This window comes from Anabrus simplex, chromosome 5 (genome assembly GCF_040414725.1).
Source record: "Anabrus simplex isolate iqAnaSimp1 chromosome 5, ASM4041472v1, whole genome shotgun sequence".
Classification (NCBI taxonomy): Eukaryota; Metazoa; Arthropoda; class Insecta; order Orthoptera; family Tettigoniidae; genus Anabrus; species Anabrus simplex.
The window spans coordinates 14,947,068-14,974,432 of record NC_090269.1 but is presented as its reverse complement, the minus strand read 5'-3'; the positions used below and the strand labels follow the sequence as shown (position 1 = coordinate 14,974,432).

The 27,365-nt window shown below is 40.4% G+C and overlaps 1 protein-coding gene across 1 annotated transcript in view; it reads right to left on the bottom strand.

Annotated features, from left to right (window-relative positions):
- bma (SCY1-like protein bma) overlaps nucleotides 1–27,365 on the bottom strand; it is a 1,798,985-nt gene that overhangs the window by 537,775 nt on the left and 1,233,845 nt on the right. Inside the window, exon 6 of the mRNA XM_068227755.1 lies at nucleotides 10,711–10,841. Within this exon, the coding sequence (XP_068083856.1) occupies nucleotides 10,711–10,841 (131 nt within the window). The remainder of the gene's footprint in view (nucleotides 1–10,710; nucleotides 10,842–27,365) is intronic.

The following is a 27,365-nucleotide window of genomic DNA, read 5'->3' as shown; positions in this document are numbered from 1 at the left end:
CAGAGGCTAAGCCTATTCCACACCAGGGTGACTAAATGGGAGACATTGAATACAAAAAGAGTGTTAAGAATTTTAGATATTTAGAAACTTTAGTCACACAATACCAAGTTAAATGGGAATCAACAGAGGGTAATCACTCTTTGTTCCCTTGCATTACGGATTTCCCAGTAGGGAATAGAACAGAATCCTCAGACTGGCCAAAAATACTACATTTAAACCATCAGATTTAGAAATGCACATGAAATAAAAGAGGTTGAAACTTCCCCTCAAGGTATCTGACGGAGCTATCACATGTTGTTAAAATTCTGCCATTACCTTTATTTGCTGGGCCTTCTGAACGCCACCCGTGGCCCTCGTCCCCGTTAGAACACGCCGCACTCAATAAACTGGAGCAAGAAGAAGACAATACGGCCCTAAAGCGCCCAAATTTTACAGCATTTTTGAAGGAAAGATTCTAGAACTCTTTACTGATAGGCAGAATTTCTGTCCACCCCTCGCCCCGATTTTAATCGGCTAGAGAAAATATTTACAAAATTCTGATAGGTTGACTGATATTGGAAAAGAAACCAGCAGAAATGTTGACAACTTCGATACATGAACAAAACAATCTTCAAAAACTAAGGCCAGCCAACGGTAAAAATAAATTTTGCCGTAATTATCGTTGATCCCGCCAGAGGGGACACTTAGACCAATGGTAGAGACATCTAACAGTTGAAAACCAAACTATCTTGTACTACATCAGTTCAATGTAAATTGCCTAGATGGTCTTAAGAAGGCGCGCAGTTCAATTGGCCGGAGAAGGCGTACCCCCGGTACACTAAATATTAGGTTCGTACCTGTCCCTCTGGCCCTTAATACGCTGCCCAACACTCTGAACTAATATTACTTTCTGTATCAAGAACAGTTTGTTAGAAACAGCCATATCGTTAATTTTGCATCAAATCAGCATCGTTTCTTCATTGGTAACGGTTTGACTATCTAACTCGAACTGTGTGTGAGAACGTGTTATTTGTTCAAAGTCCACTTTATCCGGTCCTGCTGTAAGGATAATTCACCGCCACTGACTGTGGAGAAAACTTTACACGTGTGTTCTTTGTCTTTGTGACACAGTCAAGCTTAGCACAAAGAGCTGCTCACAATACACCGGAACTGAACTGTCGAGCAACTTACCTCGTCAATTACAAGAACAGCCTTTGTACATTGTAACAGATCTTAATTAATAGAACTAATTATTGCGCAGTAGAGAAATTTAATGCAGTTTCCGCTGTTTGTCCTCAGTCATACTTTCTATAGCTCCTAGTTTCAAAATGTTCACAATGAGAATCATTTCGAAATACCAGTTTAACAATTAATAAATTAAGTATTAAAAAGTACATACAAATACTCGCAAACTGACTTTTAAAGAATAAGAAAGAAGTTTTGTAAAGTTCCTAAGCTTGCTGTAAAGCGTTCCGACAACAGTTTCTAGGAGCTTGTAATTGGAAGGTCGTTCATACGTACTTGTGATGGAAATTCCTTACTTCGTATTTAAAAGTTTAATGTTTCCATTATTATTATTATTATTATTATTATTATTGTTATTATTATTATTGTACCGGAGGTACGCCAACTCCGTACGTTCAAACTAAGCGCCTTTTAGAAGGCCATCTATAATAAAAACAGTGAAACTCATTTCGGAAAAAGTTTGAAAGTTCATCTCCAGATGACTCTACTCTCGATTTATGTGTTTCCTATGGTGAGAAGATGGACAATTAATTTTCAAGAAAAATTTTGTAGCCATTAGTTGGTACAACTGAATTGTTTGTAGATTGTTTTTAGTGTTCTAAGGTTATCAGCACTTCTATCATTTCCCGCTAGCTTAACATGTTAACCTATAAGGAATTATGAAATTTATTTAATCAGCCAATAGAATTTGGGGGTGTGTTCAGGGCTTCGGCCCAGAGAATTCTGGAACCTTCCTCTCCGCTGTAAAAGCCAAGAGCCAAGTTGTCTTTCAATCGCTCCAGTCAAGAGGTTCAGTGGGTGTTCATAGAGGAGGCAGGGGGATTGCTTCGTCTATCTCCGGAAGGCCCTCCACCTCAAGGTAATGGCAGACATCTTTTAATCATGTAATGGTCTCAGAAACCTAACTCGAGAGGAAGGTTTCAAAATTCTTTCTTAAAATGATATTGCAATGTAAATTTTAAATCTGGTTTCAGACCTTAATGTAACTTAGGAAATAAAGAGTGGGAACCCCTTTTTATTCAACTTCAACTTGTTATTGAGGAGACTATGGTTTCGTAAACTTTAAACTTTATCTCTTCTTTGTAATTTAAATCTTTCTCTCCATCTATTCCCCTCCGTAGTATAGGCGTAGCCTCTGTAATTTAGGGCGATCAGACCACATAGGGTTTTAGATATTTTCAAGTGAATTTCAAAGGAATGCAAGTGTTCGCCTCGTAACATTTAGATTTCCGGCCAATAACATTAACCTTTTATTTTTATACTAAGGCGACGTAAAATGACACTTATTGCCCTGTTAACTATTATTATTAAATTTTTGTATGCCGGAGTCGTAGAAGTCTGCCGCCTGGAGATGGAACCAGCGTGTGGCATTCGCCTTCACTTTTGCCTCTGTGTGAAAATGCTGACATGAAGACAGGAATTTTATGAGATACAAGAAAAGATGAAATTCACTGGGAACAAGTTCAGGACTGTACGGTGGACGATCAAACACCTCCCAGCCAAACTGCTGCAGAACATTTGCTGAGCGGCGAACCGTATGTGGGCGGGCACTGTCATAAATGAAATGAAATGGCGTATGGCTTTTAGAGCCGGGAGTGTCCGAGGACATGTTCGGCTCGCCAGGTGCAGATCTTTTGATTTGACTCCCGTAGGCGACCTGCGCGTCGTGATGAAGATGAAGTGGTGATGAAGACTACACATACACCCAGTCCCCATGCCAGCAAAATTAACCAAAGTTAAAATTCCCCACCCTGCCTGGAATCGAACCCGGGACCCCCGTGACCAAAGGCCAGCACGCTAACCATTTAGGTATGGAGCCGGACAGCACTGTCATGGATCAGCACAATATCTGCACTGAGCATTCCACGCCGCAATTTCCGTAGAAACATTATCACAGTCCGAACCTCGCAGGCGGTGGGAGAAAGAATACGAGCCGCCAATTCGATTCACTGCTGCTGCGCTACTGACACCAGGCGGGACTTACCTGGTCCGTATATGATTGCTACGTCATAAATCGCTCGCGCATGCTCATATTTATCGGCTAAAACCTTTAATTTACAAGAAAAGAAATAGGGAAACTTAATTTCTGGATGGCCTACGTATCTCGGCATATTAACGCCTGTTAGAACCAGCCTTATAAATAGCAAAAAACACTTTGATGCTATTCACAATAATTTTGATGATAAGAATGTGGGTATGTGAATTCAGAAAGAGAAAGTATCCCAGCAGATTAACGCTATCTCTGAGTTTTAAAATGTTTAAGCTGAATTTATCTTTGGCCTTGCCTACACTCACGCACGTGCCTACTTCGAACACCAACCTAAGAATATTAGTCTTATTATAAAGAATTATTTCAAAGCTAACACAGTAAGATATGAAGAAGAGCCAAGGAAGCGAATCAATAGAAATGTACAAATGATAACCCATCGTGTTGAGTATAAATCAGAGTCATCAGTTAAATAAACATGAGCTATGTTTGTTCTCTAGAGTTGAGGCGAAGTGCTATTTATCTTACCAACTTCTGATTTATTGCTGTAAAAACTCGGAGACAGAGAACAGGAGAGGTTCACAACGCCTGGTGTGTCAAGAGAACATTAAAGTTAAAAGGCTCGTTCTTGCCGTCAACTGCAGTGTAAGAACAGATGCTGTACGACTTGGTGAGTAATGACGTGTGTAAAACAACCAGCTTCATGCAAAGCTAATAAGATGGAGGGCTAACATTACTATAAACACAGATTTTATTTATCCTTTCATTCTATAATTCATTCAGTGTAAATGAAGGTAAATCGGTCAAATCATTGTGGATCCTAGGAAGTCATTGGTCTGTCTCAAAGAATATTTTGAAAATTTCCTCAATGTTGTGAAAGGAAACTTCTGTATTGAAGCCATCAACATAGTTTATGGGTAGGAGAGCAATGATGTGATAGTTATTCGTGCAGCAGCTACGGAAAGGGAACTTTGACGTTACCAGTGAGATGTTTACACTCGAGCCGCAGGCCATGGCGGAATTTCGAAATGAGGAACTTATCACTTCAGTGGCTGTTGCGTACAATATTTTATTTCATACTTTTCTCTTATTTCCAGTTAAATGAGTTTAATTTTAAATAATTTTGTTTCGTCACGACCCAAATCATCCATGTTTGATCCATGCATTGATGTTTTGTTGCTTGTTTTTCCGCGCCTTGCTATGACATATTTAAGACGTGTGTGCATGGGATTATGTTGTGATTAAACATTAAAAATATTCTTATTTGAAGGCGTGAACAGTCCACTAAGCTACCAGAGTCTTAAACATGGCCCTCGTGTCCTAAATTAATGAATGTAATACGAACTTTATGGAAAAAAAAATGCAATGTCGTATGGCTTTTAGTGCCGGGATATCCCAGGACGGGTTCGGCTCGCCAGGTGCAGGTCTTTCTATTTGACACCCGTAGGTGACCTGCGCGTCGTGATGAGGATGAAATGATGATGAAGACAACACATACACCCAGCCCCCATGCTGTTGGAATTAACCAATTAAGGTTAAAATCCTCGGCCCGGCGGGGAATTGAACCCGAAGGCCAGTAATAATTTCGTGTGCCTATTTCTAGCCGAGTGCAGCCCTTGTAAGGCAGACCCTCCGATGAGAGTGGGCGGCATCTGCCATTTGTAGGTAACTGCGTGTTATTGTGGTGGAGGATAGTGTTATGTGTGGTGTGTGCGTTCCAGGGATGTTGGGGACAGCACAAACACCCAGCCCCCGGGCCACTGGAATTAACCAATTAAGGTTAAAATCCCCGACCCGGCCGGGAATCGAACCCGGAACCCTCTGAACCGAAGGCCAGTACGCTGACCATTCAGCCAACGAGTCGGACACCCGAAGGCCAGTTCGCTGACCGTTCAGCCAACGAGTCGGACTACGAACTTTATGATATACTGTGATAAAGGGTCGTTGGAAACTACTCGAACCGAATATATGAGCGTTGTAACGTTGGTCATACTGATAAATATTTGAAAAAATGATTAGTTACCTCGCGCCGTTGTCACTTTATCAGCTGCTGAAGTTAGCCAATCAGATCGCTTCACGGGCGATTTCAGATGGGTTTTGCGAGGTCGTGTTGCTAAATCTGCATGTGGCTTATGACCGACCTGAGAGCACCAATAGAAGAAATAAACTTCTCCAGAGGAGGTTCTTGAACAAGGATAGGCTCGCCCCACAACAAGCACGCTACGGTGGCATTGTTTGATAAAACGACGAATATCGACGGAATTATTTCAAATTACTTATCAGTATGACCAAATCTCATAAACGCGGTTCACGTTGTTTCCGACCACCCTGTTATGTAATATTTATAAGCTGTAAATGGATTAACCTACACGTTAGTCAGTATTAGAGGCTGCCTGGCCGAGGCGGTAAAGGCGTGCTAGGTTCACCCGAAAGGACGTGCGCTCGATTCCCCGTCAGGAAGTTGTAAAATTTAAGAAACGAGATTTCCACTTCCGGAGGTGCACATGGCCTTGAGGTTCACTCAGCCTACACCAAAAATGAGTATCAGGTTACTTCCTGGGGGCAAAGGCGGCCGGTGGAAAGCTAACCACTCAACCTCACCAAGTGCCGAGGTTACGGATAGTGGAAGCCTTTACCTTCCAATCCTCCAGGGGCCTTCATGGCCTGTACGGAGATGACTTTGCTTTGCTTTGCTTTTGTTAGTCAGTATTGTGACTTGAGTTGGGAATTCAGAGACGTTATTTTTGCTGTGGATCAATATGGAACCACGGGGCTGCAATCATGGGGAGAAAATATTCAACAAAGTTAAGTTTGGCATCTCTTGATTCATGATCTCTCTGACTATCTGTGCTCACATTAATCTAAGAAAGAGTTGAATCAATACAGTCAATTTTAATAAAAAAGTGAGGAAAATTGCATTTTCCGTACTCTCTTGAGTATGGGAAGAAGGCAATTACGTCATAGTACGAAATAAAATACAGGGTTATTCTAAATTACCTGAAAATAACATTAAATAACTCCGTATACAAAATAATTATACGTAGTTTATTTCCAATGCATAAAATGACATACCATCAAGATTTCTTTGCAATGTTTTACAGATGTTCAATATGGCTCCCTTTTGTCACTCAGCAGATATACAAGGGGGGATCAAAACATTTCCTTTCGAAGGCCGTATCGTCCTGAATCGGGATGTCAAAGAGGTAAAGTCGCCATGAGCAATGAGGCACTCACCCCACCGAGGCACCAGGTTGAAGATCCCCGTGTGGTAAAACACTGGATCCTGGTGCGGGATGAAGTCCGTAAGCGCTTGCTGCACATCCGCGGCCGGTAGGCAGCATCGACACTCCAAGGCAGGGCCTCTCAAACGCCCAAAATCTCACGCGTGCAGATAGAGGCGCAAGAGCTCCGTGTACTGTGGATCGCTGCCGCTCGGCATGGCTCGGCTCAACGCTTCGTCTCTGGGCTACTCGGCTAAGCTCGGCTCAACTCGCCTATACTCGGCTCAAGTCAGCCCGGATTTGGAGCACTACGGCGCAAGTGGGGCAGAGGGAGACAGGCGGAGCGAGCGAGACAGGCGTGAGGAAAGAGAGAGTAAGCGCTATTGCTCCAAATCGAGGAGTGGGGGGTCTGCACTCTGTTCAACCAAGCCAAGTCGTCTCTTGCACCGTGCACAGTGCATGCACCACGCGCATGCACCCTGAGAGGCCCTGCTCCAAGGGACGGCGTGATACTCGCATGGGGAGAGGTCAGGTCTATAGGCTCGCGTGTTGTCCGTAATGGATGAGGGTGGCCTCCCAGATCAACCGGCGCCGTGCATCATTGTAGTAGTATTCGACAAACGTGCTGCCCCATACACAGTCTTCATTTTTCGAAGGATGTCCACCGGTATTTGTCCTTTGGTAGCCAAGATCAGAATAACAACACAGAGGTTCTGTTTGGCCGCATTTCGTAATAACGTCGCCATAGATCACGTGGCTGCATATAACACTCACCTCGACACGACACCCGTGCTTACATACCCACATCGGTGTCGATGTCCACTGCAGCAACGCCCTCTTTTTAATCACGGTTTATATTGCACTATATTACAGTACAGAAGGTGACACATGGAAATAAACAACAGTGTCATAGAGCAGCGGGAATAGGTGAAATTAGACCTGAAATGGTGAAACGTAGTAGGGAGGGAAGGATGAAATGCCTTCGAAGTGTACTAGGATTAGCAATAGATTTTTGCTGAGTGTAATTCATAACTTGGAAGTAAAATTTATACGAACTAGTGATAATGATGGCTTATATATACACGGGGGAACAATTGGAAGAGAGTAATCGTTGTGAGGAGAATGTGGCTGAGTAAAGAATGAACTCGAAGCATGAAGCATTGTGTATGAATCACCTTTGGTAGTCGGGTCCTACGAGGCGAATGGAGAAGGATAGATTGTATAGGAGAAAAATGGAGGGTCATACAAGATTTGGGTGATCCGATCAAGGTGGTGGTGGTTAGGCTCAATTTCAATGATTTAGAGATAAGAGGTGTGGAACCAAGCAAGTCCACAGAAATAGCTGGAAATAGAGGTTTGTGGACGCTATTATAAAAATAGTTTATTCCACAGAATATTTCATACTGAACGTTGAAAGGTCTATAATGAAGATTTATGTGTTACTTAATTATTCACGCCACTGATAAAGGTTTCTTATAAAGACGAAGTATACAACTTTTGAATAGTACTATCTAAGGAGAATGTAACGCAGTCGCAGGCCTCAAATTAAATAAAAAAGTACACCTTCAAATTTGATTCGAAAACGAAACAACATAAATGTACTCACAACTGTCATAGAGCGTATTCAACGTTTTTAGGATGAGTTTGAACCTCGAAGAATGAGCTTAATGACTGAGATGACTGAATCCTGCGAATATTAGCGTTTCAGCTTTAAGTGAAATCCGAGCCACAAGTATGTGGCTTTTCATTTCAAAAGTCCTAAGTAGAGTAACAGTGATTCGAACTGCGGACGTCCAGGTGGGAGACCAATGATACTATCACCCAGCTATATAACTCTCCGCATAGAATAAATAATTGAAAATATTACCGAAAGTTGGGAAATGAAACTTCTCTGGGCCTCAAAGAGACATTGCTACTACTAAACAGAGTCGGCGGATTCAGAGTATATGTCGGCCTATAGGTGGTTACGGCTGGTCCGTGGTCCGACAGCTCTGCACTCCGGCCAGCCAACCGAGAACGAGAGGGGTGGCCGCGGCTTTACGGATGTTCTACACTTCTGTATTCGGGCAGTGGAGAGGGGCTGCTCCTCTCTGTCGGCTACCCTGAGATAGGTTTTCCATCGTTTCCCATTGTCCTGCACCAAGGCGAATGCTACGGAAGTTCCTAGTATCGGCCGCGGCCGTCAACCACCTCTCACCTTCTACGATAAAAATCTCCTGGCCTGAGAGAGGGCGTCACTGCCTAGGAGGCCCGTCTCTCCCTTCAAGGGAGTAATGAATTTTTTTTTTTTTGCTATGGGCTTTACGTCGCACCGACACAGATAGGTCTTATGGCGACGATGGGATAGGAAAGGCCTAGGAGTTGGAAGGAAGCGGCCGTGGCCTTAATTAAGGTACAGCCCCAGCATTTGCCTGGTGTGAAAATGGGAAACCACGGAAAACCATTTTCAGGGCTGCCGATAGTGGGATTCGAACCTACTATCTCCCGGATGCAAGCTGCACAGCCGCGCGCCTCTACGCGCACGGCCAACTCGCCCGGTGAAAATATTTTAGTAGTAGTACTGTAGTAATAGTAGTAGTACGAACCAGGGTCGCAAGACTACAACAGATCACCGACAGAATTTAAGATTTATTAGGGGATCTCTGAAAGTCATACAACGTCTCCAATTGTGAGCCTCTAAGGGATTTCAAATCCAGCCCTTCTTCAACATTCAAATGTTTTCTCACTGACAGGCCACGTCCACCTTTGGATAAAGCTGCTGCTATAATAAAGAATATTACTTAGTGTATAGAGGAGCTGAATTCCGTTCTCACTGAGTGAGTTGGCCGTGCGATTAGGGTCACGTAACTGTCAGCTTGCATTCGGGAGATGGTGAATTCGAATCCCACCGTCGGCAGCCCCGAAGATGTTTTTCCGTGCTTTCCCATGTTCACACTAGGGAAGTTCTGTGGCTGCTACCTTCCCACTCCTAGCCCTTTCCTAGCCCTTCCATGTGTAAATGAGACGTGAATGCAATAACGAAAGAACAAATACAAGGATAATTTAAAAAAAACCGTTCGCTCATCACGCCATTCACTTGTCAAGGCAGTGCTGAGTCCTCTTACTATTTTGCAACCAGTACAAGTCTTCCGGATGTCCGTAATAACCCTGATTGCTCGCTTTCTTATTCCATAATTCGTTTCCCCACCTACTTCTTATAATACAAGAGAGATAATCCACCCGATAGTCGCCCCTGATTAAAGAGTCGGAATGATAGACCTGTTAAACAATTCATATGAACAATACTTCTTTTATCTGTTGTTTGGGTGTAAACGGGGTTTGAGCTGATATAGATAAACACAGATTTATGAAGACATCGTATCGAGATAAGTAAATAGAGTGCCTCTTTTCTTTTTTGTTTTTTATTTTTATAATCTGCTTTACGTGGCATCGACACAGATAGGTTTTATGGCGATCAGGGAATATGAAAGATCTAGGAGTGGTAAGGAAGCGGCTGTGGCTGCCCCAGCATTTACCTGGTGTGAAAATTGGAAACCACAGAAAGCTATTTTCAGGGCTGCCGACAGTGGGGTTCAAACTCACTATCTCCCGGTTGCTAGCTCACAGCCGCGCGCCTTTAACCGCAGGCCAAGTCGCCCGGTGCCTCTTGTTATAGGTACTTTAAGTTCACAGGGATTTTGAACTCGATGTACCGAACCCCTTAGATGAAGCAATAATAAGGAACTTAAATTCATTCTGCAGCATTCTGTCTGTAATTTGCAGAGGATTATGACATTTTGATCCAAGATCTGACATAAAATTAGGGTGACGAGATGCAAATAGGTAAAATAAAAGAAGACAAAACTTGTTAAAAAGGACAATGCCGAAAAAATCCCTCTGTTGAGAGCCTGAATATAGACTTAGATATCTAAAATTTACATTAAGCAAAATTTGTCCATTTCCATATTATAAAGTAAATTCATACAAAAATTTAAACAATTAAACTATAATTTACACGCCTTTCTGGTACTTTTCTTAAGATTCACTTGCGTTTAGGAGTTTTGAAGTGTCTGGCATATGAAAAGATACACATGTAATTTCCTTCACATTATATTGAACCATTCAGAGTATTTTTAAAAGATTCTCCTTTGAAACTGTTCCTATTAATAGTCCATTGTGCTTAGATCAATCAAAACACTCTTTCCACATTTGAAAACAGCATTAGTAACTCTGAACTACAATCAATTTTGCCAAATTCTGACTACAAGGTTATTTCAAACGAGAAAATTTACTACTCACCTGAAATATTTGATGAGGGAAAGAAGCTGCGCGGTTGGTCGTTGCCTCGTATCCCGACTCAACAACCTCACCGTGGCCTCTTGTAGTGGAACAGGCACACGGGGGAGCACGTTGTGGAGCTGGTCCTCCAACTATAAACAGAACATTTCAGTTTACCATTAAACTTCTGAACATCTACAACTGAACAGTGGATTCAGGCAAATAATTGTCCCTCAAAATGGGTGTCAAATTAACTTCAGAATGGAAGATAAGGTGGTCTTCACAAAGCAGGAGAACAAGAAGGCATTTCAACATTAAAATTTTATAATTTACTGACGAGCTGTTAAACAACTCGCTGTTAACAGGAGAAACAAGTAAGACTCCATTCATTTAAAAATAATGACCTTGTAATATGCCCAAATTTTACATTTCTAGACAGCCAATAATGTACGATAACAACCATGAGATATTGGCGAAAACCACCGTAAGTACGTTTGTTTGTCTGTAGCGCCAATGAACTCATTTCGATGAGAACTTAGTCAGTGGTGCTCACCATTGATAGATTTGACAGAAAATCTAAATTACTGAACACATCCATTTGTTTGGTTTGGTTGGTAAGACTGTATTAGGCATAAAAGAACTGAAAATTGGACTCTACATTTTTTATATACACTGCTTAGAAGTAAATCTTTCTAGAGCTATTTGGAAGTTTAACAATGTTCTTCTTCTTTATCTATTGCTTATCCCCACACCTGTGCGGTTGCAACAGGTGTAGGAAAAGCGATAGAAGAAGAAGAAACAACCTGTAGAATGATGAAATAGTGTTGAATTATTCAGCGACTGCCTTAATTAATTATGTTCCACAGTGTGATTCGGTGTGCTATCTTATGTTCAATATATGAATTAAAAATTACTGTCTTGTGATACAGTAAGTGTGAATCGACCACCGTGTATAGTTATATGCAATATTTTTACCTGCTGATACACTTGCTGTAGGCTAACTTATGGTTCACATTTGTTGCGATGAATGCACTGTTGAGCACTCTGTAAAATTGTTATTTCTGAGGCAATATACATTTCTATTCATCCACCAGCTGTTGGAACGTATGTCAACTACTCATAATAATAATATGACAGTATATGTGCATGTTTATCCCAATTGACATTACTTTATTTATGCGTTCCTTAATTTATGTTGCTGTTAAATGTCTTAAATTGGATTCAAACCATGAATGCTTTAAGACAATTCAAACAAATGAATAATCCACAGTTAAATTACTATCCACTATCATTCCCCGAAAATGAGATTATAACAACTGAATAACGTGATATCATTTTGAGAATAATAATAATAATAATAATAATAATAATAATAATAATAATAATAAATAGGTCAGATCTGTTGTAGTCATATTGTTTCGCCTGCGCTTTGCAATAGTTTTATGAACATTTATAGGAAGCGCGTTATGGTATGCCGCAGTTCTTACTCAGAATTCATCCATTCTGACGTCATAATGCCGTCTGTTTGGTAAAATATATCCATCTTGGCATTATGTCGAAGAAGGCAATGGTATTTCCACAGTTGTATACAGAACGGTTGTCTTGTGAGCTCATAGGTTAGTCTCGAAGGAGCGTTTGTTTGCCAGGTAACAACTTTTAAAATTTACATGGCCTTCACTCTGTCTAGCGTAGCTAGGTTATCCTTCCATAGGTGTTCCCTGATACAGTCTAAGCTTTATGTCATGGAGTCGGTTTATACGTAGACTTTCCTCTCTCAGCAGCATGAAGTTTTAAGGAAAACTCTGCCATTTGTTGAATATACAGTATTAGGAAGCTTACGACCACGCCAATACCACTTCACTTCCTTCTTATCATCCCTTATTCTTTCCTCTTTCTCCACAGCGTCTTCATTCTTTCAGAATGTTGCGCTTTTCTCTCTTCAGTCCATCTTCCCCCTCAGTGCTCTTTCTTTTCTTCCACAAGAACTTTTATGTTGGAAAGTCTTTTCCTGAATTGGTCTCTATCACGACATTCTTCATCTGCAATTTCTAACCTTTTGAGTTCTTCCTTCATCCGCTTGTCATATCCCCCCTGGCTCTTCAAGTAGTATATTTTATTAAAAAATGGTTTATTTAACCTTGCTGGATCCATTCTGATCAAGTGTCCATAGAATCGCAGCCATCTTTTCCTTAATTTTCTTTCCAGGTCTTCTGTTCTTTTGTATATCTTTTTTTGATCGTAATCTGTAGTTTCCCTCTACCACCCTTGGGCCGTAAATCCTCCTTAATATTAATATTATTTGTACCGGGAGGTACACCTCTACGCCGCGCATTCAAAATCAGCGCCTGAATGAATTCCTCTATTGGTCAAACAGTGAAACTGAAACTACACCAACTTGGAACTTTAATCAGAAGATGTCACCACTAAAATATTGAGTAATTTTGTTATTGTGAAGTTTCCTAAACTGACTGAATTTCTCCTAGTTTTGTTTGCTATACATCAAAAAGTTTGGACATTCTTCCACAGATGACATTACCAGATAAACTATGATCATGCACCGTGGTGCAAAGTGAAAGAACTTACAATTTAAAGAAGTTTTATATTTCTAGGTTTCTGTAACTGATTGATGTTCATTTATTTTTGGGTTGGCAATACTTCCTTTTTTCTTTCTGCCAGTTTTGAATCTAGCCAATCGCTAATTTTTGTAATTAATTTTCAACCTATCACAGGCTTCTTGTTCGATTCTGAGTGTTACTTTGAATTCAACCAATAAAATTGAGAGGGTGTGGCTAGTTTAGTCTTGAATGATCCTGAACCTTCCCTGAGGGTTTATAAACTGCGGCTTTTCACGTTTCTTGGCCAATTGATCGTCATCATTCTGAGTGTGTGTGTGTGTTAAGCAGGAGGCGGGCGGCCTCTTTTGTCGGCAGCTAGAACATCTACAAGGTAATGGCCACATAACTTTATTCTTCCTTACTACCTCCTCAGTTTAATCCGAAGGAAAGGTCCGAATCTTTAACTATGTAACCTACTTTTCTAAAATGTAAATCATCTTTCGGCTAATGTAAAAACTTTGTAAACCCTTTAATTGTAAATCGGGGATAGAGAGTGAATTGACCTCTCGAGCTCCCCTTCATCTTGGTTTGAGGTGACTACGTTTTATAAACGTTTTTAATTCTGTAATGTGGTAAAGTAATTTCTATACAAGTCACCTCAGTAGTTTGGGAATAGCCCCTGTTTCATCGGCCTTTAGGTTTTTAAGTTTTCATTATTTTGGAGCGCAGTGTATGCCTCCATTTCTTTTGTGTTTCGCCCAGTTATTTAACCTGTTTTTGTCCATGAAGGCCCCGTAGGTTGGGTATTAAGTACCCCTGTATAAAATCATTTTTCAAACTGTAAGTTGTGCCTTGAGAGGCCAGTGATTGCCTTGAGTAGGCCTGGAAAACTGAGAGCCTGTTAGCTCTTTTTCAAATTTTTTGTAATATTAACGAGTGGCTCTAGAAGGCTAGAAATTGTATTTTGGGAGCAAGTGCTCAATGATTTAGGGGGTTTCTGCCATTGAATAAATTTGTGCTCTTTTGTAAATTTGAGCTGGGAGCTCAGAAATTGTAAAGCGAGGGGCTTGAAGCCCAGGATTTGTAAAAATCTTTAAATTTTGGATTGTTCTTGTCTTCTTTCAAGATTGTCATTGTATGTGATATATTATTGTGTTCACTCAGTGAAATATTGCTAAGTTTGAAGTTCTAAAAGAAAAATATAACCTTATACAATTTTAATTCAATTCTTGATATTGTAGATAGACCCATTCACCCCGGCACCTTCTTTAACCTCTTTCTGTTCCACGGGTATCCCCGTAACATTATTAATTATTGTTAATATTAATATTTTTATTATAGACTGTTATGTTTTTCCGAATTAGTATGCAAGTTCCCGTGAATTTACTAATCGCCGCCCCAATCCTCGGTTCGTAAATATTTCTATGGCCTCGTTTATTTTTATAGTTCTTATTTTTAAATCCTTGGAAACTGAGTCTGACCATCCTCGTCTTGGTCTCTCTCCTTCTCCTACCCTTCATAATCGAGTCCATTATTCTCCTAGGTAACCTATCCTCCTCCAATCGCCTCATATGACCCCACATTTGAATCCGGTTTATCCGTACAGTTAATTCCTAACTTAGCTTGGATCTCCTCATACCGAGCATCCTCTTGCCATTGTTCCCACCTGTTTGTTCCAGCAATAATTCTCGCTACTTTAGTGTCTGTTATTTCTAGCTTATGAATAAGATATCCTGAGCCCACTCAGCTTTCAATCCTGTAAATCAAAGTTGGTCTGAAAACAGACCGGTGTAGAGATAGTTTCATCCGGGAGCTGACTTCCTTCTCACAGAGTACTGCTGACTGCAAGTGCGACCTCACTGCAATAGCTTTGCTGCCCCTTGACTCAATCTCACTTACAAAATTACCATTTTGGGAGAAAACACATCCTAAATGCCTGAAATCATCTACGTGTTCCAACTTTGTATTCCCAACCTTACATTCAGTTCTTAGGTTCTTTCTAATCTACTGACAACATTTCAGTCTTGGTAAGGCTATCATATCATACGTACTCAGTGCACCTATTTTCAAGTTCCAAGGTATTATACTGCAGTCTTTTTGACACAATCTGCTATTAAGACCAAGTCGTCAGCATAGGCCAGACTGCTTACTACATTTCCACCTAAGTGAATCCCACCTTGCCATTGCTAGGATCTCTCCTCTAACGGGTAGGGGACCACGGGTGGGTTATATAGTCCTAGCCGCCTGAGCAGAGAGACGGCCATGACTCAGAATATATCCAAGATGCCCACTCATATGCCATAGCAACTGGTAACCCGTCCCTCAGGACCACTTACTAGGCCACTCAGCTGTTACCTATGGTTTACGAACTAGGACGTGACTACAGTAACCCACACCACGCATTTTCAATATGCACCATGTAACTGAAACATGCTAGGAGAAAAATAGACAGTTATGTTTATGTTTCGTAGATCTAGAGAAGGCATATAACAGACTACCGAGGGAAAAGGTGTTTGCCGTATTAGGGACTATGGGATTAAAGGTAGATTATTAAAAGCATTCAAAGGCATTTATGTTGACAATTGGGCTGCGGTGAGAATGGTTGGTAGAAAGAGTTCTTGATTCAAGGTACATGCAGGTGTTAGACAAAGCTGTAATCATTCACTTTTTCTATCCATAATTTACATGGGTCACGTACTGAAAGGCTGACCTAAAACGGATATCTCAAAAGATTGCTAAATAAAATAATTTACAGACAGGGGTTCCCTACAGTTTTATTTAGATTAGTGTCAACGTCCATCTTTTAGTGTTGATTGCTCATCGTAAACGCTGTAGAGCAATCCCGAATGTTTAATTTTTATCTATGGTATGACAATCAATCAATCAATCAATCAATCAATCAATCAATCAATCAATCAATCAATCAATCAATCAATCAATCAATCAATCAATCAATCAATCAATCAATCAATCAATCAATCAATCAATCAATCAATCAATCAATCAATCAATCAATCAATCAATCAATCAATCAATCAATCAATCAATCAATCAATCAATCAATCAATCAATCAATCAATCAATCAATCAATCAATCAATCAATCAATCAATCAATCAATCAATCAATCAATCAATCAATCAATCAATCAATCAATCAATCAATCAATCAATCAATCAATCAATCAATCAATCAATCAATCAATCAATCAATCAATCAATCAATCAATCAATCAATCAATCAATCAATCAATCAATCAATCAATCAATCAATCAATCAATCAATCAAAAATCAGTAAATAAATAAATAAATAGATAAATAAATAAATAAATAAATAAATAAATAAATAAATAAACTCAGAAAAAGTGCAGCTGTCAGTGATGCGGAATAAATGGGACAAAACTGAACTGCGCTAAAGCCAGATTTAAATTTATGCGCTTCAGTATGCCGTAGTAATTATACTTCTGACAGTTGACACACAAAAATAGATTGCACTGACATTAGATTTCAATGTATTCATTGCCTTAATAAATATACTTGTTAATGCTAGTTAAGGAGGTAAACATAACTTTTAAATATTAAATATTATATTCTTATGTAATATCGCGAGGTGAGACAAAGCTAATATTATATAAAATATTTCAAGAATTAATTGATTAACGATACAACATAAATTAGGCATTTAATTTAATTCACTTCGAAGGAAAACGAAATGGCGTATGGCTTTTAGTGCCGGGAGTGTCTGAGGAAAAATTCAGCTCGCCAGATGCAGGTCTTTTGATTTGACACCCGTAGGTGACCTGCGCGTGGTGATGAGGTTGACGTGATTATGAAGACGGCACATACACCCAACCCTCGTGCCAGCGAAATTAACTCATTAAGGTTAAAATTCCCGATCCTGCCTGGAATCGAACCCGGGATCCCCGTGACCAAAGGCCAGCACGCTAACCATTCAGCCATGGAGCCCGACGAGGCATTAAAATACTAAATGGAGCACACACTGCGCCATGTGATAAAACTTTTACAAAACAGTTGGTAGGTGGTTTGTGTCTATAGGAGCAAAACAGTGAAATAATCTATTCTAAATGGTTTTGTCCTGACAGTCTGCGTCCTATAGCGATGTTAACTGGCGGCAAGTAAATCATTGATGTGCCTTATGTATCCACAGTTGCCGTCATCCATCACCGTACCTGTTAATATCAATTTACTTAACCAGTTTTCATTCTATATGTATGAAGAGATAGAAGATTTAATACAATATGTAGAAGTTGCCGAGAATCTAATTGTGATGGGAGACTGGAATGCAGTGGTAGGCCAAGGAAGAGAAGGTAATACAATAGGAGAATTTGGATTGGAACAAAGGAACGAAAGAGGAAGTCGGCTGGTTGAATTCTGCACTGATCATAATTTAGTCCCTGCCAATACTTGGTTCAAACACCACAAACGACGGCTTTATACGTGGACGAGACCTGGAGACACTGGAAGGTATCAAATACACTTCTTTATGATTAGGCAGAGATTCAGAAACCAGGTGTTGGATTGCAAAACTTTCCCAGGAGCAGTTGTGGACTCTGACCACAAATTGTTGGTCATGAAATGCCATCTGAAGCTGAAGAAATTGAATAAAGGAAAGAATGCAAAAAGATGGGATCTAGACAAGTTGAAAGAAAAGAGTGTAAGGGATTGTTTCAAGGAACATGTTGCACAAGGACTAAATGAAAAGGCCGAAGGAAACACAATAGAGGAAGAGTGGATAGTCATGAAAAATGAAGTCAGCAGGGCTGCTGAAGAAATGTTAGGAAGGAAGAAAAGATCAACTAAGAATCAGTGGATAACTCTGGAGATACTAGCCCTGACTGATGAACGACGAAAATACAAGAATGCTAGAAACAAAGAGGGCAGAAAATTATACAAGCGATTAAAGAATGAAGTGGACAGAAAGTGCAAAGTAGCTAAGGAAGACTGGCTGAAGGAGAAGTGCAAGGATGTCGAAGATTCTATGGTCCTAGGAAAGGTAGATGCTGCATACAGGAAAATGAAGGAAACCTTTGGAGAAAGGAAATCTGGGTGTATGAATAGTAAGAGCTCAGATGGAAAGCCACTTCTAGGGGAAGAAGACAAAGCAGGAAGATGGCAGGAACATATCCAACAGTTGTATCAAGGTGAAGATGTAGATAATTTGGTTCTAGAACAAGAAGAGGCTGTTGATGCTGATGAAATGGGAGACCCAATTTTGAGGTCAGAGTTTGACAGAGCTGTGAGCGACCTAAATAGGAACAAGGTACCTGGAGTTGATGACATTACGTCTGAATTACTGATTGCCTTAGGAGAAACCAGCATGGCAAGGTTATTCCATTTAGTGTGAAAATGTATGAGAGAGGTGAAGTCCCATCCGATTTTCGGCAGAATGTTGTTATACCTATTCCCAAGAAAGCCGGTGCTGACAGATGTGAAAACTATCGCACCATTAGTTTAGTATCTCATGCCTGCAAAATTTTAACAGGTATTTTTTACAGAAGAATGGAAAAACAAGTTGAAGCTGAGTTGGGAGAAGATCAGTTTGGCTTCAGAAGAAATGTAGGAACACGTGAAGCAATCCTGGCTTTACATCAGATATTAGAGGATCGAATCAAGAAGGACAGGCCCATGTATATAGCATTCGTAGATCAAGAAAAGGCATTCGATAATGTTGATTGGACTAAGCTATTTATGATTTTGAAGATGATAGGGATCAGATACCGAGAACGAAGAATTATCTACAATCTATATAAAAATCAGTCTGCAGTGATAAGAATCGAGGGCTTTGAAAAAGAAGCAGCAATCCAGAAAGGAGTGAGGCAAGGCTGCAGTTTGTCCCCCCTCCTTTTCAGCGTTTACATAGAACAGGCAGTAAAGAAAATCAAAGAGAAATTTGGAAAGGGAATCACAATCCAAGGAGAGGAAATCAGAACCTTGAGATTTGCCGATGATATTGTTATTTTATCTGAGACTGCAGAAGATCTCGAGAAGCTGCTAAATGGTATGGATGAAGTCTTGGGTAAGGAGTACAAGATGAAAATTAATAAGTCCAAAACAAAAGTAATGGATTGCAGTCGAACGAAGGCAGGTGATGCAGGAAATATTAATTAGGAGATGAAGTCTTAGAGGAAGTAGATGAATATTGTTACTTAGGTAGTAAAATAACTAACAATGGCAGAAGTAAGGAGGACATAAAATACAGATTAGCACAAGCAAGGAAGAGCTTTCTTAAGAAAAGAAATTTGCTCGCTTCAAGCATTGATATAGAAAATAGAAAGATGTTTTTGAAGACTTTCGTGTGGAGCGTGGCATTGTATGGAAGTGAAACATGGACGATAACCAGCTCAGAAAGAAAGAGAATAGAAGCTTTTGAAATGTGGTGTTGCAGAAGAATGCTGAAGGTGTGATGGATAGATAGAATCACAAATGAAGAGATACTGAATCCAATTGGTGAGAGGAGATCGATTTGGCTAAATTTGACGAGAAGAAGAGATAGAATGATAGGACACATCTTAAGACACCCAGGACTTGTTCAGTTGGTTTTTAAAGGAAGTGTAGGTGGTAAGAACGGTAGGGGTAGACCAATGTATGAGTATGACAAGCAGATTAGAGCAGATGTAGGATGCAGTAGTTACTCATAAATGAAAAGGTTAGCACAGGATAGGGTGGCATGGAGAGCTGCATCAAACCAGTCTATGGACTGATGACTCTAACAACATGTACACCATACGTTTGCTAACGTCTCTGATCTGTTATTACGGCTACATTCTATCGATATGAATTGTGTGGTTATACATAGAGCTGTATTCTACCAGAGCTTACTGTTCACCTTGTTCTGTCGATATGAATTCACGGCTTAGACCTTCGGTTGAACGGGCACCGTGACATGACTTTGAAGCAAAGAGATACGAGTATTTGGTGAGGAGACCAACTGTACCATTTTACAGCCGGGAGAAAAGAAAGGGTGCCTAGGGATACTGTTGCACAAAAATCGGTGGCTCGGAAAATCATACTAGGGTTTGGAGAGAGAGGGTTTTAGGATGGAATTGGAATCGAATTGAACCGCGTATTACGGAATCAAGTGAGTTGGCAAAGTTGGCAGCAAACCTCTCGTTCGTAAAGGATTACACGTGACTGGTGTCCATGAAGCTCTACGATTATTCATCTGTTTTTAATTCAACAAGTCCACGAACATTTCGTCTCTGTGAACATTGAATATGGTGATTAAGGGAAGAAGAACATTGTTGTGAACGTTGTTTAGTTAGTTCGAACACCTCAAATCATGATCCATGTTCACTTGTGTGGTTGTGATGGTGATAGCGGTGATTATTGTTTTAAGAGGAAGTACAACTAGGAACCATCCTCTATTAAAACAGTAATCAGAGAGCAGTTCTTGCCCCCCTTTTTTCAATGTGTATGTATAGAACAGGCAGTAAAGGAAATGAAAGAGGAATTTTCTCCAGGGAGAAGAAATCAAAACCCTGTGATTTACCGATGATATTGTTATTTTATCTGAGACTGCAGAAGATTTGGAGAAATTGCTGAATCGTATGGAGGAGTCTAGGGTAAGATGTACAAGATGGAAATAAATAAGACCAAAGCAAAATTAATGGAGTGCAGTCGAACCAAGTCAGGTGATGCAGGTAAATATTCGATTAGGAAATTAGGTCTTAAATGAAGTAGATAAATATTGTTACTTGGGTAGTAAAATTACGATGACGGAAGTAAGGAGGACATAAAATGCAGACTATAAAAACAAGCAAGAGCTTTCTTAAGAAAAAAATTCCCACGTCGATCATAGAAATTAGAAAGATGTTTCTGAAGACTTTCATCTCAAGGATGGCAGTGTATGGAAGTGAAAAATGCACGATAACTAGTTCAGAATGAAATAGCTTTTGAAATGTGGTGTTACAGATGAATGCTGAAGGAGAGATGGATAGATCGAATCACGAATGATTAGATACTGAATCGAATTGGTGAGAGGAGATCGATTTGGATAAATTTGACGAGAGGGAGAATAGAATGTTGGGGCATATCTTAAATCGTCCAGGACTTGTTCAATAGATTTTTGAGAGAAATGTAGGCGGTAAGAACGATAGGAGTAGACTGATGTGTGAATATGACTAGGAGATTAGAGCAGATGTAGGATGCAGTAGTTACGCAGAAATGCAAAGTTTAGTACAGGATAGGCTGGCAAGGGAGAGCTGCATCCAACCATTCAATGGGCTGATGATTCAAACAACAACAAAAAAGAACAACAACAACAAGAACAACAACAACAGCAACAATGGTTTTACGTCCGACGTCTAACTAAATACCGTACTTTTTTCGGTTTTCAGAGACACCAAGATTCTGAAATTTGCCTATCGTGGAGGTCAAAATCACTATCCTGGGATTAAATGTTCTACGGTCTGAACCACTCCAACTGGGTATGATGTACGTTTCAACAATGCATTTGCCATTTGCCAAGAATGAGCCGTGAATGAAATAATACACGTTTTCTGAATGTGAGAAAATCAAAAGAATGATGATATTATTCCAACAGTTATTGAGACAGGTCAGGTCGCCTATGGATTTAGGGCTTTTGTCGTGTCAAGAAAACAAGATGACACTCTTCACGTTTCGCAGAGAACTTTGCTCCACGTCTTCAGAAGAAAATCTCGACTTTCCTTTCTTCAGCTCTGTTCTATTCTATCCTGGTGTGTTAGTTGCATTTTAATATATAATATTACTTCCTACTATTTCTTTTACTACATTCATATCTGTTTCGTGGATGTCCTCTACGTTACTTCTTAAGCACACACTGTGTGATAGAACATCTTAATTGAGATTAATGTTGTCGTCAGCTCCCGCTTGGAGCGCTGTGCCAGCAAACAGCGAGCCACCTGGTGACGAATGAGCGTACCACTACAGCTCCAACGATAATGCATTCTTAGATTTAAACGCTCATTATTGTAGAAGTCTTCCTCGTGGACAGTGGAGATTTTCTTCTGAAGACGCGAAGGAAAGTTCTGTGAGAAACGTAAAGTTTTTCATCTTGTTTTCTTTACACGGCATAAGCCCAAAAATCCATAATTATCATGTGTACAAGTAAGAATCGTGAAAACGCCTCTCCGGACACCACACGTCATCTGTCTATGTCTACGTCTACTCCTTAGTCTCGTATCTTGATACGCATTCGGGGATGATGTGAGATGAATATGTTTCGGCAATTTTTACGGTCGGATGTCCTTCCTGACGCCAGCCTCGCTTGAGGAGCTAATGCAGATGAATGATGGTGAACATATCAAATGGCTTTATGTCGCACCAACACAGATAGGTCGTATGGCGGCAATGGGAAGGAAAGGGCTAGGAGTTGGAAGGAAGCGGCAGTGGTCTTAATTAAAGTACAGCCCGTTTCGTCTGGTGTGAATCTGGGAAACCACGGGAAACCAACATCAGGGCTGCCGACAGTGGGGTTCCAACCCACAATCTCCCAAATGCAAGATCACAGCTGCGCGCGCCTAAACGCACGATCAATTCGATCGGTAATGTTGTTGGGTAATTATTTCTTAACTCTATTATAACTTGTAATGTTAAGCTAGCAGTAAGCTCAACCTATAGTATTGTTATTGTAGTGTTAAGCACTGGAAATACTGAAGTTGTGTGTGAATTTGTATATGGTGATGTTGGATTTAGAACGTTTTCTTTCCATGGAATTGCTTGTTGTACTCTTGTTTTTGTAGTTGTTTTTGTTGGGTAATTATATTTTTATTTGTTATCATACTACTGTAAGTAATCCTTGCCACCGAGATGTTTCCCAATTGCGATGCATTTGTTACTACTAATACTACTACTACTACTACTACTGTACTAGGACTACTACTACTAATAATAATAATTGTACCAGAGTTACAAGTTCCTCCGCAATTTAAACTGCGCGCCTTCCCTACAGCCATCTACGCCAACGGACCCGAACTTTTAATCTACCAAAAATTTACGTCTTCAATGGTGAGATGGCTCTGCTATGTAATTAATAACGCTCCCTGCCGGAATAAAAACAAACAAATATATTAGAAAATTTAATTTTTGTTCTTGGTAAACCTTTTTCTGAGGATTATTTTTTAATGTACCAAAGTTGTCAATACTTCAGCTGGTTCCTTCTCTATTATAATCTACTTATCAGATGCTTGTAAACATGTTCTCTAACCAGTGAAACCCGGGGGTGTGTAGGGGAATTCAGCCTATCAGCAAAGTGCAGTTACTATTTAGTCTGGAAGCTTCCTCTATGGAACTATAAAAGTAGGGCAGTTTACAGCTGTCTTGCTTTAATTGCTCCAACGCTCGAGAGTGCGACCTGACGAAGACCTAGGAGGCCGGGGCGCGGCCTGCTTGAAGAACATCCAGTGATACACGGTAATGGCAGAATTTATCTAAACATGTGATAGAGCCTGTGGGTAGTTCGGGGGGAAGGTTTCATCCTTTTCCTTTTAGTATAACTTTGTAATCTGCTGGTGGAAATGTAGTATTTTCGGCGAAGTCTGAGGACTCTGGTTCTATTCCCGTGTGGCTTTTAGTGCCGGGTGTGTCCGAGAATAAGTTCGGCTCGCCAGATGCAGGTATTTTGATTTGAAACCCGTAGGCGACCTGCTCATCGTGATGAGGATGAAATGATGATGAAGACGACACATATACTCAACACCTGTGTGAGCGAAATGAACCAATTATTGTTGAAATTCCTGACCCTGCTGGGAATCGAACCCGGGTCCCCAGCACGCTAACCATTTAGCCATGGAGCCGGACTGTGAGATATGTACTGTAAAGGAACGAAGAGTGGTGACGCTCTACCGTCTCCCATTCAACCTTGAAATTGAGTGACTAAAGTTGTCAACATCTAAATTTAGTAAATCTTGTCTCAGCTTCGAATGTTCCTCCTTTAGTCACCCCTTTGTAGTACATGATTAGTCTCTGTATCTTTGGGCATTAAGCCCGCTGCTGTTTCGCCTCCCTGCCTTTTGTTGATGGTCGGTTATATGTAACTTTTTCTTTTTACACTTAAGGCCATGCAGTATGGGTAATTATGCCCCTGTTTATTCTGTAATATTCATAGGGTAACTGTTTATTCGTTTGTTTCCTTTGAGAACAGTGATTATTATTATTGTTGAACAATGATGAAAACTTTGAAACCCGTCGGCGACCTGCGCATCGTGATGAGGATGAAATGATGATGAAGACGACACATATACTCAACACCTGTGTTAGCGAAATGAACCAATTATTATTAAAATTCCCGACGCTAGTGTAATTTTAAGTGCGCCACGAGAAACTGATAGCCTCTTCGAGGGTAGACTCTTGTATTTTGGAGCTGAGGTTCCTTTCTTTTATACCTGCTCGGAGCAAATCTTGCTCTTGAAAAATATTGTACCTGTCCGGAGCAATAATGCTCTTCCATATGTAATTTTACGGCTTGGTAATTATCTCAAGTTTTTGTACCTAAATTCAGGACTACTAAGTTCCAGATATTGTTACAGCTGACTATCTCATTACTAACCTGTTCAATTGTTTTGTTATTCATTCTAATTTTCTGTTTCTCAATTTTATGAAAGGAAAGAAATAATATTTCCGACTTTGTTATGTTAAATGCTTCTTTAAGTAATTCCATGTCCAGCCATACAATCCAGGCACTTCCCATTCCTCTGTGAACCACGGAGTTTACGGAGTTGGTAAATAGCACACCCAGCAAGACGCATGGCTAGTGGAAGCTGGTAAATAGTCGACCCACCAGGACGCATGGATAGTGCAACTGATGAGCCCAACTTAGCACACTGGGGCGAAACGCTGGCAACCAGGAATAAGTTAGCTGGAAAATTTATAATGTTCAATAACGGACCATTTATGTTGGTATTATAAATTTACTCATTCGGGGCAAATATTTCAGGTTCCCAATGGGAATCAACATCTATATCATCCATTGACGTATCATGTTAACACGTGTGGCCACTTCGCTTCGCAGTCATTGAGACAATACATGTCCGAATAATAATATTAAGAGTTGATGCTAATGGGTACTTAGTTAGAATACTAACTTACTACTGTATATAATTAAAGGTAAAACTCAATATTGACAGATACTGTTTTAAATTTTATTTTACATCTTTCCAGTGTATCTCATCCGACGTATGGAACGTGCTTATTAAACAAACGTCAAAATTATAAATCTAAATAAATATTGAATATTTGACTTTCGAATGAAAGTTGGAAGCGCACTTGAATAGAATCAATATGACCACTGCGTATGCCGTTAGGTTTCTCTCCCACACGCTGGATTCCCGTCACCTGGTTGAATTGTCTCGAAACGTTAGTTTACCAAAGGTAGCCCAGATGCAACTCTAGTGAGAGATAGTGTTCGGATGTGTTCCGGTATGGGCTAAAAATGTTCAGTACCATCTTTAGTCAGTCACAGTTGAAGCCTTGACTTCCCCCTATGGGTAGGGAATCTCCCAGTGGCTCTCAACTTGGAAGGGTGGATTGGTGATCATACTACCTTAGCTGAGTCTTCCTAGATTCTATTTTTTTTTCTGTGAGGCTGAGTTTCTTGATACGTTCCTGTACTCTTTCGACTCTGGTAATATTACGTTGGCGACGCCTATGGAGCCTAGGCAGTTTTCTTTATTTTGCTTATATCTTAATTCTTCCAAGAGTCGTATCTCTTCCATTTCTCCATTGATTAGAGGTAACATATTTCTTAGTTCTACTTCCTGTTAACATAATAATTAGCATCACCATTACCCTCACCGGATCCTTGGATTTGACGTTATGACATCACCAGGGACATGCATGATATTACTACGAAGGCCATCCAGAAATTAAGTTACAATATTTAAGGACAAATACAACATTGCGACATAAACTTTGCTGGAACCCGGTACTGCAATTTTGGAGCTCTTTTTCGACATATTCACCACCGGAATTAAGACACACGTCATATTGTGGGATCAACTTTTTTATACCGATGTCGTAGAAGTCTGCCACCTCGGAATGGAACGAGCGTGTGACATTCGTCTTCTGATTTTCGTCCGTGTGAGAATGCTGACAGGAGGACAAGAATTTTTTGAGGCGCAGGAAAAGTTGAAAATCACTGGGAGGTAGATCAGGATTGAATGGAGGATGATCAGAACAGATGCTGAGTGCCGAGTCGGATGTGGGCGACCATCGCCGTGGCTCCACACAACACCTGCACTGAGTTCGAGTCACTGCCGCTGCGCTACTGACACCAGGCGGGACTTTCTCGATCGGTATATGAATGCTACGTCATAAATATGTTTCGCATGCTCATATTTCTAGACTAAATACGTTTGCTTTGCAAGGAAATAAACAGGGAAACTCAATTTATGGCTGGCCCACGTAACTCTATTCTTCATGCAGCCACTCCCTATGATGAATGATGTGAAGTATAGCTCATGATATTGGAAGTTTCAGTGGGCTCAGGCACACCTCTGCGGAGGTTCGGACCTGTATTCGGGCAGAATACACCCTTACTTCTCCCTCCGTAGAAACAATAGAGGAAATTTGCATAGAAGTCTTTCGTAGAAAATACTTATAAATGCGGGCATTTTCAAAGACGATCTGAATATTATGTCGTACATGGAGTCGATCGGCTAAAGGTTGAGGGAAATCCGGCGATGGGATGACTGAAAATGAAATGGAAAGCTCGCGTTTCAAAATAATTGAAGCAATGCAATATATTCAAGGATAGGGCCAAAGACAATCGATACTTAAAAAGAGTGACCAGAGAAGCTAAGAAGAAGACGAAGAAAATGCTTATAAATTGAAAGAAGACAGAAATTGCTGATTCAGTGGAGTGTGCTACATCACATGATACGCTATATTCTGAAGCTGAAACATGCTCTTCTATGTTTGATTTCCGCACCTTAATTTTGTATATTCTTCATAGTTTTTTGACTCTGTACAGCTCATTCCAATACCACCTGTTATAAAACTCCACTGATTTATCAGGTTGGGAAAGTGAAGTGACGACCCCGAAACCCTAGCCGAATCTAGAATTGTCTTGAAGTGCATATAGGACCGGCTCCTCTATTTAAGATTTCAAATCCGACTTTGTTGA